Genomic DNA, 19919 nt, shown 5'->3' with positions numbered 1-19919 from the left:
ATACTCTGATTTATATTTGGCTGTTGCTAGCACTTCCATGGTACATAATTTATAGTCATTATTTAGCTTAATCAAAATTTTAACATCATCTGACTAGAGTTTGAGTGAGTGGAGTCAGGTGTGCACTGAAATCTCGGTGAGTACAGTTCTGCTACAAATGGCATAAACATGAAAGTAAGCACTTGTGTTAGAGACATTGCTGTGGCCATATCTAACTGAGGTTGAACCAACATATTTTGCCAGGCCACCCTGCTGGCAATGAGTGAAATGTACTACACTGTTTAAATCACTGATGTTGTAGGCGGGTTTATTGAGATTGTTGAACATGGAGCCAATAGTAGACTACGACAAAAAAAAAAAAAAAAAACCTACCTTTATGTTAGTTTGCTTAAAGTTGCTTATAATTCTATAGGCCAATAGAAGAATAAGGACACTATAGTATTCTTACCCTTATTACTGAGGGGGAGTAGCCTCTAGTGCAGGACAAGTGCACAAATAGAGGAGCTCAGAATAAAGTCTACCGCCAGGAGGAGCATTTCTCAGCATTTAAAACCTGCATATATATATATGTAGAACAGATCATTTTATGTGATAGGGTTTAAAAAGCTAATGCTATTACTGGTCTTGACGGCATACCGCAGTCTGAGATGAAATGAACTAAAATTTGTTAGTAAGTGGTTGATAATAGTTTGGTTCCTATAATGAGAATATTGTTCACATATCTGGTGAATAATTTAATGTGGGATTTGTAGTTGAGAGTGAATATGTGGTTTTCTACAGCTGTCTGAAATCTGCATGAACATGCCAAGGCCTATGGGAAGCCCAGAAATTTGTCTATAAGTAAAGGTGCCATGCCTAAAAGAAATTAGCTAGAAGGAAGGAGGTCAGTTTAATGACTTTTTTCCAGAATCAGTTTAGTGTACTGTTTTAAGGTGGGGCCCAACCTCAGAAAGTCATGCAATCACTACAGTGTTCTCCCCAGGACCCATTCAATGGGCGCACTGCCTGGTAAATTTACTGTATTTCCCCATGTATAAGACACACCCTTTTTCGAAAAATTTGGGGTCTAAAAACTTGTTTCGCACTTGTTACCAGTATATTAAGTTACATTTTGCCATGTTCTGCCCAGAAATGGCTCAGAAAAGATTTTTGTACAGTGCTGAATTCAAGTTAAAAGTGATCCAGTTTGCAAAAGTGAATGGAAATCGTGCTGCTGAACGTAAGTTTGGTCCTCCTCCAACTGAGAAAACAATCCGAGACTGGCTACAGGAAGAAGAAACCCTACTGAAAACGCCACGACAGAAGAAGGCCATGAGAGGCAAGTCAGCAAAATGGCCTGATTTAGAGAGGGAATTGAGGATACGGATTGAAGAGCAAAGGGCATTTGGAATTCCTGTGTCCACAAAGATGGTTCAGCATGAGGCAAAAAGAATTGCTGATGAAAAAGAAGTTACTGATTTCAAAGGAGGACACAATTGGTGCTTCAGGTTCATGAAACGGAATGGACTAAGCATGCATACATGCACCAGACTTGCCCAAAAGATGCCTGAAAGCTATGAGCAGAAGGTCCTTGAATTTCATTGTTTTGTCATTCAATGTCGGAAGACACATCAGTTTGAGTTGGGACAGATTGCAAATATGGACAAAGTCCCCCTTCAATTTGATGTCCCAAGTAACAGAACTGTTGATAAGAAGGGGGTGAAAACTGTAACTGTGAAGACAAGTTGACACGAAAAGAGTCATTATACAGTTGTTCTAGTTTGTTGTGCCGACGGAACCAAGCTGCCTCCTATGCTGATTTTCAAATGCAAAACAATGGCAAAAGAAGACATTCCTCGAGGAGTGATTGTCCACGTTCATGACAAGGGTTGGATGGATCAGGATGGGATGAAGATCTGGTTTGAGAAAGTTTGGAGCAGGAGACCAGGTGGGCTGTTGCGCAAACCATCCCTATTCGTGCTTGATCAGTTCAGGGCACACACAACAAAAAACACAAAGATTGCTGCAGAGCAAAAAACAAAACTTGCTGTCATACCTGGAGGCTTGACATCCCAGCTCCAACCACTTGATGTCAGCATTAAAAAACCCTTCAAAGCTGCCATGAGAGACAAATGGAACCAATGGATGAAGTATTCTGGGGACAATTTGATACCAGCAGGAAGAAAGAAGAAACCAACTATAAGAGAAGTTTGTACCTGGGTGAAAAGATCCTGGGATAATATCAAGATTGAGATTATTGTTAAGTCATTTAAGAAGTGTGGCATTTCAAATGCTATAGATGGAACTGAGGACGAGGCAATATATGAAGACAGTGATTCGTCATCAGACACAGATGAGGACAAGCTAATGGATGGGAGTTTTGACAGTGATGAGGAGTTGTATGAATTTTATGATGAATAAAACTTGAGTTCAATAACTTTATGTAATACATTTTTTTTCAAATTTCGGGCCCCAAAATTAAGGTGCATCTTATACATGGGGAAATACGGCAACTGACCGCCCGGCTAAAATTTAAGCAATTCTCGTGGTACTGTATGGCAATGCTCACTGATCTCGATCAATATTAATTCGAATATACTATGCAATTAAAATCAATGTGACGGGAGCATACAATGTTAAATTATGCAATTCATTTTTGTTCCGGATCGCTTAAGCCACATTTATAAATAACAGAAAATTTTATAATATTGCGAAGTATTACACTTCCCCACCCGGCTACTTAATAATGCCACCTGGCTGGCAAAAGTTTCTCGGGAGAACACTGTGCTATAAAGCAAAGCTCTCATTTATGTTAGTATAGAGGGTAACTATATCAAAAGATGCTAGAATGTTGTAAGGATCTAAATGCATTTTAACTTTTGAAAGATGTCCTCCATCTTATTTATCTGGAAGGTGGATGTGGAGGGTATATAACTGGAAAAAGTTTTACAATAAAAGTTGAAGATTTATAGGATACAACTGGATGTGGGTAGTCTAGTTTGTGGACCTTGACAATGCCAAATAAGAAAGGCATTAACATGCTCTATATGCCAATATGCTGAAGAACAGAAAAACTGATTTTTTCTTATTTCCTTAAAGTGAAACTCTATTAATCTGTTGAATGAGTCAGGATTTAACTAACTGTTGATTACAATAATACTGTTGATACTGTTGCACATGGAAGACTGCTACACAAATTGGAGCAGTGTGACATTGGAGGCAAATTGCTGCTATGGATAAAGGGCTGGTTGAGGGGGAGAAGACAGAGAGTGGCAATCAATGGACACTGCTCATCGTGGACTAATGTTATTAGTGGAATCCCTCAGGGCTCAGTGTTCGGTCCATTATTGTTTTCTGTATATATAAATGATATTGATGATGGTATATCAAGCTTAATGTCCAAGTTTGCAGACGATACAAAGGTTGGCAGGGTTGTCAAGGACACTACTGACACTATGCTACTGCAACAGGATCTGGAAAGGTTGAGCAGATGGGCTCAGAGGTGGCAAATGAAGTTTAACATTGACAAATGTAAAGTGCTACACATGGAAAACAGCAACCCCAGAGCAACGTATCAACTCTGTGGTACTACACTGACAGTGGTAGAGAATGAAAGGAACTTGGGGGTGGTTGTGCAGGCAGATATGAAGTTCTCTGAGCAGTGCAGACGGGCTGCAAGAGTAGCTCATGGAGTATTGTCAATGATACAAGAATTTTTCCAGCAGGGATAAGGAAGTGATTATTCCCTTGTATAAGGCAATGGTCAGGCCACACCTAGAGTACTGTATACAGGTCTGGAGGCCTCATTTCAAGAAGGATGTAGAGCTGCTGGAACGAGTACAGAGAAGGGCAACAAGATTAGTGAATGGAACAAAGAGGTGCTCTTACGAAGAAAGGCTTAAGTTTTGCAAATTACAGTGTCTGGAGACTAGGCACCAGCGAGGTGATCTGATAGAGGTGTATAAAGCCTTGAATGGTTTGAGCATGCTCAATGCTGATGAGATTCTTCCTCTAGCTCAGAAAAATCACCTGAGAGGGCATAAATTCAAATTGAGGAAAGACAGATGTAGGATAGACGTGCGGAAATTTGCCTTTAGCCAGCGGGTGGTTGGTTGGTGGAACAGACTTCCATCCCTTGTAGTGGAGGTTGATAGCCTAAATAAGGTTAAGGCTCAGCTGGACAGGTATTTTGAACGAACAGAGGGGTGAAGTGGAAGTGGGTTTTTTTTTTTTTTTTTTGCTGATGCTGCATAAGCTTGCTTTCTTGCATCAAATGCCTCTGCTAATGCTAATAATCACAGTGGACAAAGTAAAGAGTTTGTGACTAATTTGACAGGCCAGTAATTTGGAATACAGTCTTTCCAATAAGCTGATCTGAGGTGAATTCACATGTAGTAGTAGTAGTAGTGGCATGTGATGCAAGAAAGCAAATGTATGAGCAAATGTTTTTTTTTTTGGCTGATGCTTATGCAGCATCAGCCAAAAAAAAAAAAAAATCACACCATTCCCTCCAAATGCCTGTCCAGTTCCTCCTTAAATTTATTCAACCTATCAACTTCCACAACGACAGATGGAAGTTTGTTCCAGAAATTAACCACCCGCTGGCTAAAGGCAAATTTCCGCACATCTATTCTACATGTCTTTTCTTAATTTGAATTTATGCCCCCTTAGGTTCGTAATCTGAACAAGTGGAAGGATCCCATCAGAATTCAGCGTGCTCAACCCATTCAAGGCCTTATATACCTCAATCAGATCACCGCACAGGTGCCTAGTCTCCAGCCACTGCAATTTGCAGAACTTAAGCCTCTCTTGGTAAGAGGATCCCTTCATTCCTTTCACCAATCTTGTTGCCCTTCTCTGTACACGCTCAAGTAAATCTACATCCTTCCTAAAATGAGGCCTCCAGACCTGTACGCAGTACTCAAGGCATGGCCTGACCATTGCCTTATACAGAGGGATAATCACCTCCTTTTCCCTGCTAGCAAAATTCCTATATATCATTGACAAAACCCCATGACCTGCCCTGGCAGCCTGTCTACATTGCTCAGAGAACTTCATATCTGACTGCACAATTACTCCCAGGTCTTTTTCATTTTCTACCACCTTAAGTGTAGTACCACACAGTTGGTACGTTTCTCTGGGGTTACTTCTACCCATATGCAGTACTTTGCATTTGTCAAGGTTAAACTTCAGTTGCCACTTCTTAGCCCATCTGCCCAAATTATCTAGATCCTGTTGCAGTAGCACACTGCCATTACTGTCATTAACAACTCTGCCAACCTTTGTATCATCTGCAAACTTCGACATTAAGCCTGATATACCTTCATCAATATCATTGATAAATATACAAAACAACAGTGGACCTAACACCGAACCCTGTGGGATTCCACTAATAACATTAGTCCATGAAGAGCAGCACCCATTGATTACCACCCTCTGTCTTCTCCCACTTAACCATCCTTTTATCGATTGTAGCAACTTACCCTTAATACCATTCTGCTCCAATTTGTACTATAGTCTTCCATGCGCAACAGTGTCAAAAGCTTTCCTGAAATCCAAATATATGATATCAAAATTATTTTTTGCATCCAGTTCCTTTGTAACCACATCATAATATCCTAACAAATTCAGACAAGACTTTCCCTTAACAAACCCATGCTGTGTCTGAATTATTGCTGCAGTCTTGTCTAGATGATCCTGCAATGCATCTTTAACCAGCGACTCCATTATTTTACCCAGAACAGAAGTTAAACTAACTGGTCTGTAATTACTCGTGTCACCCTTCCATCCCCCTTTGTGAATTGGGGATACATTTGCACATCTCCAGTCCGTGGGAACCTCCCCTGAGTCCAAGGATGCTCTCATAATTGTGGCTAAGGTTTGCTTAGTTGCTTTGCCGCCTCCTTTAATATTACTGGTGCTTTTCTTACGTTTAACTTCAACAATTTCTTTTCCACTTTGCTCTCATTTATTACAAGATCATTAAGCACCCTGCTACAATTTGATAACCTTCTGCCATTTTCCTTCCTTAATAACACCTCATGTGTGAATGTAGATGCAAAATACTCATTCAGTTTGTTTGCTATCTGAGCAGGATCATCAACAGTCGAACCATCGATGTCAAGTGGACCAATCTTCCTTTTAGAGTTTATATAAGTAAAGAAATCCTTGCTGTTTTTGTTAGCATCTTTTGCCAAGGATTTCTCGTAATCTGCCTTCGCCTGCCGAACCTCCTTTGTGACCTGATTACAGATTAACTTATATCTGCCATAGGCTTCTGAGTCGCTTGATAATTTATATGCATCCCATGCATTTTTCTTCTCTGTTACGAGTCTCATTAGTTCATTTGACAACCATTTAGGCCTAAACCTTGAACAATATTTCTTAATAGGTATGAAACTTTTAGTAGCTTCCACGATTAATTCCTTGAATGCTTCCCACTTAGAATTTACTGTTCGTAACATCGTCAGTTGATCCCACTGTACAGAATTTAAAAACTGTCGGAGACCACTGTACTTGCTTTTACGGAAGCAAAAACCCTTTCCTTTACCCCTGATGGTAATTAAATCTTTAAGTAAATCCCACGTCAGTACAATGTGATCACTGCCACCTAGTGGTTCTTTTATCTGCAAATTCCTAATACATGAATGATCACTGCTGAAAACCAGATCAAGAGTATTACTTTCTCTGGTTGCCTCTCGAACATGCTGCTGCAGAAAACAATCATCCAATAAATCCACAAAAGTCTGACTAGTGTGTGAGTGCCCAACCCACAAGTTCCAGTCAATCTCTGGGAAGTTAAAATCCCCCATTATAAGACATTCCGATTTACTAGCCCACTATTTCTCTGTACAATTGTTCATTGTACTCATTCGAGTCATTAGGCCTATAACACACTCCTACTCTAATTTTTGCTTTCGCAGTGCTTATGTCACACCAAACTGACTCAACAGTGCACTGTTCATCTATATCAACTGGATGCACTTCTTTTGATTTTATGTTTTTCTTTATTAACAGCATAACACCTCCTCCCTTCCTATCCTGTCTATCCTTTCTGTACACATTGTACTCCCCAAATTCCAGTTCGGCATTCCTTATATCTGTGTGACACCACGTCTCTGATATCCCAACAATATCCGCCTTGATGTCTTGACCAACACTTCAAATTCATCAAATTTATTTACTATACTTCTAAGCATTGGTATACATGCACCTATTCCTATTCCCAGCCACTCTAACACATCCCATATACCCACCTGTTTCACGATGACTGACATCCGTCCCTGAAACCCCCAACACCCCTCGCTCCAGGTCGCTACTTATTCTAATAGAAGTTGTGCAAGAATCACCTTAACCTCTGCCTACGGCTACTGTTAAACTATTAGTCCTTGTATCCCACCAAGCTATCAGTTTTCCGACCCACCTAACACTGCCTCGATAGCATCAGCAAATATTCTTGCACCCTTTCTATTTAAGTGCATCCCATCCCTGTAGAAGCAATCTCTCCTGTTAACAAGTACAGTCCAGGCTGAAAAAAATTCTACCCCTGGAGCCTTGCACAATCTTTCCAGGGCCTAATTGATGGACAAGGCTCTCATCATATACTCCTTCCTATCGTGTCTGGGCAGAATTGCAGACACTTTCAAATTCAACCCTAATTCATGGCTTTTTTTCATCAGTGACCTGTACTTGTTGAGTAATTCTGCTGGTCTCCTACTCTTAATATCATTAGGGCCAACGTGTACAACTATATCACCTTTTGTGCCCTTAAAAGATGATATCTGCTCTACGTCATCAACCTTTGCCCCTGGCAGACATACCCTGGTCTTGTTCCATCTATCCTTTCTACAAAGGATGTTTCCCGTTTCCCTGACAATAGAGTCACCAACAACTACTAGTTCCTTTGGGACCAGCGCAATCTGCCTTGGGGGTTGCCACTGTGTTGCGTGATGACCAAGTGCAAGCTCTGGCATTGGTGTGGGCAGCTGAGAGCTTGATGGGCCCTCAATTTAGATGCGCCGAGGGCATCCACCCCGTCCTTCAAACTCTCATATAGGTCCATAACAACGCTGAGTTGTCGCCTGATTTCCTTACACTCCTTACATCGCGCACACACAAAGACATCCTCCATGGCAATATCATGATCCGTTCCAGATAGTTCGGCAAACATTTCACAAGTTGCACATTTTTTTAGGCTGTGATGCGTTGGAGAATCGCCCCCCTCAGTTCTCCCCCGAGTCACAGCACTCCTGCCACTTTGTGCCCGTTGCTTTGCTGCTCTAGTTTGGAGCATGATATTTTAAATTAATAAGATCAATAAATTAAATTAAATGTCAATACTACGCTATCTAATAGAAACAGTGAAGCGTATTACTGTTTCTATAATTATACGTTAGAGCTACCTAACTACCTCAATTAAAAATTTGAATTCCCGATCACTATATACAAAACAATGCCTGCAATATTCGAATGAAATAACGGTTTTATAAAGTATTACGTATATCTACAAAAATTGTTTATACAAATAAAAATAAAAATAACCAGCGTAATTAGAACTATAAGACAATGTAATAAGTACAATATAAAATAACAATTATGTAAATAATAAGCAAAAACTTATTGTTTTTTTCGGAGCCTGTAGCTCGCAGCTGTATTTTCTAAAGAGAGTCAGCGCCCTCTAATTGGTCCCTTATGTGCATAAGGAACCAATTAGGCTCAGCACATGTAGCAACAGCAATATGATTAAAGTTTGGAAAATACTCTGTTTCCTTGGGCATATTTTATTTCAACTTTTTTTGAAGGCATAGTGATACATTGGCATTCTTAACTGGTTAGCATAATAAAAATAACTAAAAGACAGCCACCACCACCAACTAGCATCCCTCTTAAGTTTGTTTATTAAAATGATATTTATTTAAAAAAAACTTACCATAAGTGTTAGACTTCAGTCGTACACCAGGTAAACTATGGGGACTCTGTGTGGAGTCAAAAGTTGTATTAAACAGAGAATCAATCAAAGTAGATTTTCCCAGTCCAGTTTCACCTGAAAAATATAATATTTCTGTTAACTTCACCCAACACTATTTGAAAAGCCTGTAAAGGATTTAAAAATTTAAGCCAAGCTTTAGAACCCTTGGGCAAGTTGGTAACCAATCTGAGAGTCTGCTATGTTGTTGTTACCAAGCTGTTGGATGTAAGAAACAGGTTACATAATTGGACTTCAGGAAACATGTTTAAACTGAACTAAGTTAAGATTATGATCCTCAGATGGATCAAGGAGTGGGTGAAGGAAAGGAGACAGGAAACAGTTATAAATGGATGTTCTTTGGAGTGGATTATAATCATACTGGAAGCCCTCAGGGACTGATACTGGTGCCACTGTTGTTTTTAACTTTCTTAGACAGCAGCAGCAATGAGTGCATAAAAATTCCACTGTCAAAATTAGCAGATGGAGAGAAGGTTTTTTGTTTTTAATTTCTAATTCATTTATTTCACAAATTAAATCATGAATTCAATTATTGAGTATCCAGAGCCAGAACTACGGTGGGGCAAGCAGGGTCCAGCCCTAGGTACAGCATTTTAAGAGTGCACTCGACCAGTTATGTATTTTAAAATTGCTTTATTTTTGATTTAATTTACAGTTGGACCTCTGTTTAACGAACTTCTTTGCAGTGAATTTTTTTTAGAATTTTTTTAAAATTCACTCTTGGTAATTACATTTAAAATAGTTTCCATAGAATTAAAAAAAATTCCTTATAACAAACGGATTTCGAGAGAACTTTGTATACATTGTTCCCACCTCTGGCCTTTAGGCAATTAGAAAGCGTGAATTAAGGGCTAAAGGGATCACCATTCCGCAATGTAAAACCTATGCAGCCACCTATTCCACATAACGAGAAGTCGTGGTAGTCAATATGCTTTCCATAGCCAGTAAGAAGATTAAGGCATATTCCCGACATGGATAATAGTTCACTCCGGCAAGCAGTCATCTGTTTTTTGGAGAAGTGACTGATTCAGACCTTTCAGTAAATTTCTCCAGTCTATTCCTGATATTCAGCTACTGTGACCATCTTTACACGATCACAGTAGCTGAATATCCGAGTGATTCTGACATTTTGGACAGTATTCAAAGAACTAGTGACAGTAGCAACATCGAGGGTGAAGTGCAGAAATGAGAGAAACTAACATTAAATACACTTTCCAAAGATTAAATGCTGGCAGATGTTGAAACTATGTCGAGGCCTTCACTGTGAAGAAAATGTTCCAAAATATAATGATGGCATACAGGAAATAAAAAAAAAAAAAAAAAAAATGCATTTTATCACCAATCTCCAAAAAAACCAGTGTGATTTAAGGATAATTTCTAAAGAACTTGATGTGGAAATTATAAAGATCGGTCGTGTGTTCAGGCCACGATGGGTAGCTTGTAGCTTGCTAATGGCAATTGTAGTTTGGAGGAATTATCCCACTTTGGGCAAACATTTTGAATCAGAAGTTAAATATTCAAGATTATTAAACTGATTTTTAAATCAGAAATTTCTTAATGATTGATATCCTGCAGGAGCTCTCTTACCTTTCAGAAGCTTTACAAAGTTACATCATCACTATAATAAAAGCAGATAAATTAATTATTCGAACTATCAATGCTTTTTAATAATATAATTTGAAAATTTTTGAAGCTAAAATTGAGAGCATGTTGAAGTTGAAAGAATTTGAAGGAATCAAAATCGAAAGTAAGAACATGTTTGTTTTATCCTTAAAGAATCGGTTATTAATGTAACAGAGTAATTTTAAATTAAATAAAGAAAATAATGATATCATTGACGAGGAATTGAAATAAATTTTAAATATATGCTACATGGAAATGTGGAATATGAAAGAACTTTTGTCTCCATGGCAAGAGGGTGGGTGAAAAACGAATAAAAAATTTAAGTTTTCTAATAAAATATTAAATAAAAATGAATGATTTAATAGATTTTGTCAAAGACAGTTCATCTTTAAAATCAGTGAAATTCTCTTTTCAATTAAAAAAGCCAGAAATATCCTCGAAACCATTGCAATTAGCAGTGCTGAAGCCGAGCAAGCTTTCAGCATTATTTATTTTATTTTTTTGGTTTTTAGGAGCATTAGCAACTAAGGCCATATTGCTCAGGGATATGCGGTGGTCATTCTCTGCCCTTTCTGCATCCTCCGTATGACGGGCTCGAACCCCGGTCTAATCAAGAAGTGTATGCTACGCACTGCTGCTCCTTCCCACCTGGCTACAGAGGTGCCGCTTTCAGCGTAATGAATAATATTGTAACAATAAAAAAAAAGATCTTTGGCAATTAAACATGTTGCAGATATGATGACCATAAATCTAAATGGAAAACTATTGCTTCAATTTGATCTGGATCATTACTTCAATCTTTCCACTGTAATCATGACTCAGCTATTGAGCAAGGCAAAAAATCAAGAACAAATATTAATAAGTAAATTCTATATGGCAATTTTTTGAATAAATTTTTCTTCGATATTTGTGTAATAATTTTTTTCATGTAATCTGTGATTTTTGTGTACCTTTTCTAGAATTGTTTGTTTTTTATATAATATTTGTTTTTATATTCTAGAATGTTTTGTGATAGTTTTTTTTTATGTTATTTGCGATATGGGAAATATTTCATGTTAATAATTTGTCATTCTAAAAATTAATTTTATCATGAAAAACTATCTGTCATATTTCCCTAGTTGTAAAAAAAAGGATAAAAAGTCGACAAACCTGTGAGCCCATTGTTAAAATATTCACAGCTCACCACTGAGTACATATATTATATTCATTACATCATTTTTAAATGAAATATAGTCTCAAACATCATTATTTGAAATTCACTCTGTATGAGCCCGTATATGAATATTTTGTTTAGGCACCATGCATCTATTCTGTCTAGAAGCACAAATTATAAGTATTCCCCATGCTTCACTGGTGATTATCCTGGAATATAAAAATATATATTAGAATAAACATTTTAACTAGGTACTAACTTGTTTTTCTTGAAAATGGCAAGCATAACTGTGTAGAAATGGACTCCAGAATCCTCCATCAAGTTGAGAAATACTTTTTTCAGGACAGGAGGAACTTTTATGGATTTTGTTTCTGCCCAAGTTTTAGTCAGGTGAGATGTGCATGCTTAGTTTTATCATGAATGTGCATGAAAAAAACTAAGCTAGTTCTCTTTCTCTCTCTCTCTTTTCAGAACCAAACTCCTTGAGGAGTTTGGTTCTGAAAAGAGAGAAAGAATCTCAGATAGTGCTAAGGTATGAAAGAATCAGATACTAACCCCCCCCCCCCCCAAGAAGAAAGAATTCAAGAAAAACACCCAAGCCTTTGGCAGCAAAACCAAGTTACAGATATTTATTTAGAAGCAGAAGTTAATCAGCATAACCTACTTTTCATTATTGTGAATGAAAGTTCATAATGATGAAAAGTGTCCACCATTTATCATTTTTAGATTTGGACTTCAGTATAACTAAAAATTTCGAAATCTGGAGGTAATAATATCATTTGCTATTAATGCAATGATACTGTCACAGTGGTAGCAGAAAAAATGTTTCACTGATAAACCCACTTCGAGATGCACCTTGATTTGTCAGATGCTTGGTTATTCACTGTATATATATTTACAATACTGCAGATATTTACAAAGTATAGTAAGACCAAAACTTTGCTTATGCCTATAACATACATAAGCTCCTGCTTAATAATATAATAATTTCTCAGAATACAATCAAAAATGGCAGCAATGGAGTCACCTGTTAAGACATAATTATGAGAGTGATGAGATTAAAGCTTCAGTTTCGTATCCATCAACGAAACATGATGATATACGATTTCAAAAAAATATTTGCTTTTTGTAGGGTAAGTTGTAGGGTAATAAGTCTTTGGCAATAAAAAAAAAAAAAAAACAGAGCTTGTCTTATTAACATTAGCAGGGCATATTATGCAAAAAAGCAAGTTTATATGGCATCAGCCAAAAAAAAAAAAAAAACCCACACTTCCCATTTCACCCATCCATTCACTCCAAATATTTGTCTAGTTATGCCTTGAGCTTATTTAAGTTGCTGATCTCCACTACAACAAATGGAAGTTTGTTCAACAACTATTAACCACCCGCTGTCTAAAGGCAAATTTCTGCCATCTATATCTACAATTGTCTTTCTTTGGTTCTAGATATTTAAACTCACAGTCATCTGATATCTAAAGACCTGAAGGAATTTTTAAATGCTGCTTCAATTGAGGCTTTAATGAGCTGATTTAAGGAAGAGTGAGTAGTCCCCCAAGTGAATTATTCCTAGTTTTTCAGACCACAAGCCATGAAAAGACAATGTGAAAAATTATTTCAAAAGAATCATTATTTCTTTTGAATTTATTATTGGACTCAGGGGAGGTACCCATAGACTGGAAATGTGCAAATGTGACCCCAATTCACAAAGGAGGATCAAAGGCTGACACAAGTAATTATAGACCTGTGAGCTTAACTTCTGTTCCAGGAAAATTAATGGAGGCACTGGTTAAAGAAGCACTGCAGGATCATTTAGACAAGACTTCAGTTATAGCTCAGACACAGCATGGTTTTGTTAAGGGGAAGTCTTGCCTGACCAACTTGATTGGATACTATGATGCAGTCACAAAAGAACTGGATGCAGGGAATAACTTTGATATTATATACTTGGATCTTAGAAAGGCTTTTGATACTGTTGCACATGGAAGACTGCTACACAAATTGGAGCAGTGTGACATTGGAGGCAAATTACTGCTATGGATAAAGGGGTGGTTGAGGGGGAGAAGACAGAGAGTGGTAATCAATGGACACTGCTCATCGTGGACTGATGTTATTAGTGGAGTCCCTCAGGGCTCAGTGTTGGGTCCATTATTGTTTTCTGTATTTATAAATGATATTGATGATGGTATATCGGGATTAATGTCCAAGTTTGCAGATGATACAAAGGTTGGCAGGGTTGTCAAGGACACTACTGACACTATGCTGCTGCAACAGGATCTGGAAAGGTTGAGCAGATGGGCTGAGAGGTGGCAAATGAAGTTTAACATTGACAAATGTAAAGTACTACACATGGGAAACAGCAACCCCAGAGCAACGTATCAACTCTGTGGTACAACACTGACAGTGGTAGAGAATGAAAGGGACTTGGGGGTGGTTGTGCAGGCAGATATGAAGTTCTCTGAGCAGTGCAGACGGGCTGCAAGAGTAGCTCATGGAGTATTGTCAATGATATACAGGAATTTTTCCAGCAGGGATAAGGAGGTGATTATTCCATTGTATAAGGCGATGGTCAGGCCACACCTAGAGTACTGTATACAGGTCTGGAGGCCTCATTTCAAGAAGGATGTAGAGCTGCTGGAACGAGTACAGAGAAGGGCAACAAGATTAGTGAATGGAACAAAGGGGTGCTCTTACGAAGAACGGCTTAAGTTTTGCAAATTACAGTGTCTGGAGACTAGGCACCAGCGAGGTGATCTGATAGAGGTGTATAAAGCCTTGAATGGTTTAAGCATGCTCAATGCTGATGGGATTCTTCCTCTAGCTCAGAATAATCACCTGAGAGGGCATAAATTCAAATTGAGGAAAGACAGAGGTAGGATAGACGTGCGGAAATTTGCCTTTAGCCAGCGGGTGGTTGGTTGGTGGAACAGACTTCCATCCCTTGTGGTGGAGGTTGATAGCCTAAATAAGTTTAAGGCTCAGCTGGACAGGTATTTTGAACGAACGGAGGGGTGAAGTGGAAGTGGTTTTTTTTTTTTTTTTTTTTTTGGCTGATGCTGCATAAGCTTGCTTTCTTGCATCAAATGCCTCTACTAATGCTAATGCTAATGCTAATTTCTTCTTCTACATAAATCTATATTTATTTCTGATAAATAAATTCTGCTGCAAGTTTTTAATGTATATTAAACAGTAATTTATACTTTATTTTTATTTAAATATCAACTTTTTCAAGGGGTAGATTTTTTTCAGCCTGGTCTGTGCTTGTTGACAGGAGAGTCTGCTTCTATAGCGATGGAGTATATTTAAATAGAAAGGGTGCAAAAATATTTGCTGATGCTATCGAGGCAGCGTTAGGTGGTTTGGAAAACTGCTAGCTTGGGGGGGGGGGGGGAACACAGATTAAAGGTTAATAGTGGCTGCAGCCAGAGGCAAAAGTGATTCTTGCACTGCTTCCATTAGAATGAGCAGCAGCCTGGAAAGCAAGGTAATGGAGATTTCCAGGACTGCTGGTAATCATAGTGGAACAAGTAAATACATGGGTTGTGTTAGAGTAACTAAGAGTAGGAACAGGTGCATGTACACGAATGCTAGGAGTATAGTTAATAAATTTGATGAGCTTGAAGTGCTAGTCAAGACATCAGAGGCAGATATTGTTGGGATACGTGGTGTCACACAGATATAAGCAGTGCAGAATTGGAATTTGGGGAGTACAATGTGTACAGAAAGGATAGACAGGACAGGAAGGGGTTGTGCTGTTAGTTAAGAAACACAAAATGTAAGGAAGTGCATCCAATTGATGTTGGTGGACAATGCAATGTTGAGTGTTTGGTGTGACATAAGCACTGGGAAAGGAAAAATGAGAGTAGGCGTGTGTTATAGACACTAATGAATCTGATGAGTATAATGAACAATTGTGCAGAGAAATAGAGTGGGGCAGTAAATCAGAATGTCTTATAATGGAGGATTTTACCTTTCCAAATATTGACTGGAACTTGTGGATTGGTCACTCGCACACTAGCAAGACTTGTGGATTTACTGGATGACTGTTTTCTACAGCAACATTTTCGAGAGGCAACCAGAGGGAGTAATACTCTTTATCTGATTATCAGCAGTGATTATTCATGAATTAGGAATTTGCAGATAAAGGAACCACTGGGTGATAGTAATCACAATGTACTGATGTGAGAATTACTTAAAGATGTAATTACCATCAAGGCTAAAGGGAAGGGCTTTTGATTTTGTAAAGGTGACTACAGGGGTCTAAGCCAGTTTTTAAGTTCTGTACAGTGCGATCAATTGATGATGTTACCAACGTTAAATTCTAAATGGGAAGCCTTCAAAGAATTAATCTTGGAAGCTACTAGGCTTTTCAAACCAACTAAGAAATACTGTTCAAGGTTTAGGCCTAAATGGATGTCAGATGAACTAATGAGACATGTGGCAGAGAAGAAAAATGTATGGGATGCATATAAAGTATCAGGTGACACAGAAGCCTATGGCAGATATAAACTAGTCTGTAATCAAGTCACAAAGGAAGTTAGGCAGGCGAAAGCAGATTACAAGAAATCTTTGGCAAAGGATGCAAAGAAAAACAGCAAATAATTCTTTACTTATGTAAACTCTAGAAGGAAAGGAATGAATCAGATTGGACCACTTAACATAGATGTGTTAACTATTGATGATCATGCTTGGGTAGCTAATAAACTGAATGAGTATTTTGCATCTACATTCACACATGAGGAGTTATTCAATGAGGGGAATGCCAGAAGTTTATCAAACTAATAGGGAGTTAAGTGATTTTGTAATAACTGAGAGCAAAGTGGAGGAGAAATTGTTGCAGTTAAACATAAGCAAGGTACCTGGGTTGGACGGGACCGATCCAGTTATATTAAAGGAGGAAGCAAAAGAAGTAAGCAAACTCTTAGCCATAATTATGAGAGCTTCCTTAGACTCAGGGGAAGTCCCCATGGACTGGAGGTATGCAAATGTATCACAAATTCACAAAGGGGGTTCAAAAGGTAACACAAGTAACTATAGACCTGTTAGTTTAACTTGTATTCTGGGAAAATAATGGAATCACTGATTAAAGAAGCATTGCAGGATCATTTAAACAAGATCAGTAATAGTTAAGACACAGCATGAGTTTGTTAAAGATAGGTCTTGTCTGACGAATTTGATTGGATACTACGATGTGGTCACAAAGGAACTGAATGCCAAAAATAATTTTGATATCATATACTTGGATTTCAGGAAAGATTTTGATACTGCTACGCATGGAAGACTGCTGTACAAATTGGAGAGGTATAGCATTAAGAGTAAGTTGCTACAATGGATAAAGGGATGGTTGAGTGGGAGACAATAGAGAGTGGTAATCAATGGACACTGCTCTTCATGGACAAACGTTATTAGTGGAGTTCCCCATGGTTCGGTGTTGGGCCCATTGTTGTTTTGTATATTTATCAATGATACGATGAAGGTATATCAAGTTTAATGTCCAAGTTTGCAGATGATACAAAGGTTGGCAGGGTTGTTAACGACAGTAAAGACAGTATGCTACTCCAACTGGATCTAGATAAGTTGGGCAAATGGGCTGAGAAGTGGCAACTGAAGTTTAACATTGACAAATGCAAAGTACTGCATATGGGTATAAATAACCAAAGAGAAATGTACCAACTGTGTGGTACTACACTCAGGGAAGTGGAAAGTGAAAAAGACCTGGGGGTAACTGTGCAGTCATATATTAAGTTTGCTTAGCAGTGCAGACGGGTTGCCAGGGCAGATCATGGAGTCTTGTCAATGATATATAGGAATTCTGCTAGCAGGGACAGGGAAGTGATTATCCCATTATACAAGTGAATGGTCAGGCCACACCTAGAGTACTGTGTACAGGTCTGGAGGCCTCATTTTAGGAAGGATGTAGAGTTGCTAGAAAGAGTACAAAGGGCAACAAGATTGGTGAGGGGAACAAAGGGGTGCTCTTACCAAGAAAGGCTTAAGTTCTGCAAATTGTAATGCCTGTAGAGTAGGCACCTGTGAGGTGTAATAGGCCTTGAATGGGTTGAGAAAGCTGAATGCTGATGGGTTTCTTCCTCTTGCTCAGATTAAGAACCTGAGGGGGCATAGATTCAAATTGAGGAAAGACAGTTGTAGAATAGATGTACGGAAATTTGCCTTTAGCCAGCGGGTAGTTGATTGGTGGAACAGGCTTCCATCTTTTTGTTGTGGAACAATAAAAAGATGATAGCCTAAATAAATTTAAGGCTGAGCTAGACAGGCATTTGGAATGAATGGAGTTTTTTTTTTTTTTTTTTTTGTTGATGCTACATAAAGCTTGCTTTCTTGCATTGTATGCCTCTGTTAATTCTAATGCTAATATGAAAAGTCAAATTTTTTGTGCAATCAAAAATGTGGATACTACACAAGTTTAAAAAAAAACAATCATTCATGAAAGGAGGAAAACAGTAAAAGTTGTAATAAAAGTTCATAATGATGAAGTGTCCACCATTCTATCATTTTGATTTGGACTTCAGTATGACTACAAATTTCAAAATCTGGAAGTAATATCATTTGCTATTAATGCAATGACACTATCACTCTCCTCCTGTTGTAGTATAAAAAATGCTTTATTGAATTCTTTTACGGCATCTTTTAAAACTTCCATTTTTTTTTCCTTCAAGCAAATGCTTCCACAGCAGTAGTTACAATATGGACTACAAAATATCATCCATAATTTTCTAATAAAGTTTTTCTTTCATTGTAAACCAATACATTTTAGATGTGGGCAGACTTTGAAAATACTTCAATGTACCGAATTGTTTGTCAAACCTTCATTCAAACAAGACATACAAATCACTAATAATAAGGGAAGTAAACTGGAACCCAGAAATATTTTTGTTATAGAGAAATTTTCAATATTTGTTGTAATGGGATTATACTGTAAATGAAAACCTCACACACAACACCACATACATTGGAAGACATGATTATTCGTGTCAACTTACCAATAGATAAAACATTGAAAGTAAACCCCTGCTGTACAGATTTACTAACCAACTGTTCGGGCAAGCTATCAAAACCAACATGTCCTTGTAGTTTAAGTGATCGCAGATTGTCTGTAGGCTAAAGAAAATAATTCGCATTAGTGCAAAATTAAAATATACAAACTATACCAAATATTTATTTTGTGTTAAGCATTCTGTTTACAAAGGATACTTGTATATACTAATAAAGATCAAGAAAATAATTTTACTAAAACTTATTTGACAAAATAGTATGAGCTGTATTGAAGTTTTTAAACAGTATTAATTCTAAACAAAGAATATTTATGACATTATAATACTGCAGACAGGTTAAGGTTTTGTAGAATAAAATGTTAATATTGCATTGAATTTTTGTAGCCTGCATTTTCAAGAATAAGTTGTCTCCAATTTAAGTCAATGTTCCTAATAATGGAGATGTATGTTGAAGCGACATGAATTAGACATGTTTTTCACATATGTACATTAATATCGTATATAGAGGAGTAGTGGCAAAACTATCATGCTGCCATATCTGCCACCACATGGCACCCTGAAGGATGAGGGGCTTCAGATGGCTGGCTGGGATTGGTTGTTAAAGAGTATGGAGGAGGAGGAGGAGCATCTGTAAACCTCACAGGAAGCCCTGACTTTGCAGTTTGCCATTGAGAGAGAATACATTCCTAGAGTTGAATTTTTGGACCTACCAACTTAATTTAAGTTTCACTTCAACAAAAATGACCATTCCTTTTTCAAATTAGCTGAGTTATCTTTTTTTTTTTTTTTTTTTCCATGGGCTGTTTTACTTGCAGGGCTGGTTGCTTCCTTTGCACTCTTATCCTTTATTACTCCAACTATAACGGTTCCTTGTTGGTCAACTCAGTATCATGCAATTGTGGCATCTGCATCATGTTACTTATGTCCACATTGTTGAAGCTAATCTCGCTGCCAATTCCACAACTGTAACTGACCTTCAGGAATACTAGAAAGTTCCTGGACATTGAACTTAGTCTGGCCATATATTTTGCCACATACTATTCATCACATCTCAAGACTTATTCTCATGATGCTGAAATATTGTCCAATGACTTGTAAATATTGCACAAACTTGGATATTAAGTCAGATACACCTTCACCAATATCATTAATAATATAGAAAACAACA

At 37.8% G+C, this 19919-nt stretch overlaps 1 protein-coding gene across 1 annotated transcript in view; it reads right to left on the bottom strand.

Annotated features, from left to right (window-relative positions):
• Septin2 (septin 2) overlaps positions 1 to 19919 on the bottom strand; it is a 112332-nt gene that overhangs the window by 70875 nt on the left and 21538 nt on the right. Inside the window, exons 2-3 of the mRNA XM_090383823.1 lie at positions 18740 to 18857; positions 8909 to 9022 (exon numbers count right to left, since the gene is read on the bottom strand). Coding sequence (XP_090239949.1) covers positions 8909 to 9022; positions 18740 to 18857 — 232 coding nt within the window. The remainder of the gene's footprint in view (positions 1 to 8908; positions 9023 to 18739; positions 18858 to 19919) is intronic.

The sequence above is a fragment of the Mastigoproctus giganteus genome, chromosome 10, assembly GCF_048544385.1.
Source record: "Mastigoproctus giganteus isolate SK-2022 chromosome 10, ASM4854438v1, whole genome shotgun sequence".
Classification (NCBI taxonomy): Eukaryota; Metazoa; Arthropoda; class Arachnida; order Uropygi; family Thelyphonidae; genus Mastigoproctus; species Mastigoproctus giganteus.
The sequence above is the reverse complement of the archived record's forward strand: the minus strand, read 5'-3'. Positions and strand labels throughout refer to the sequence as shown.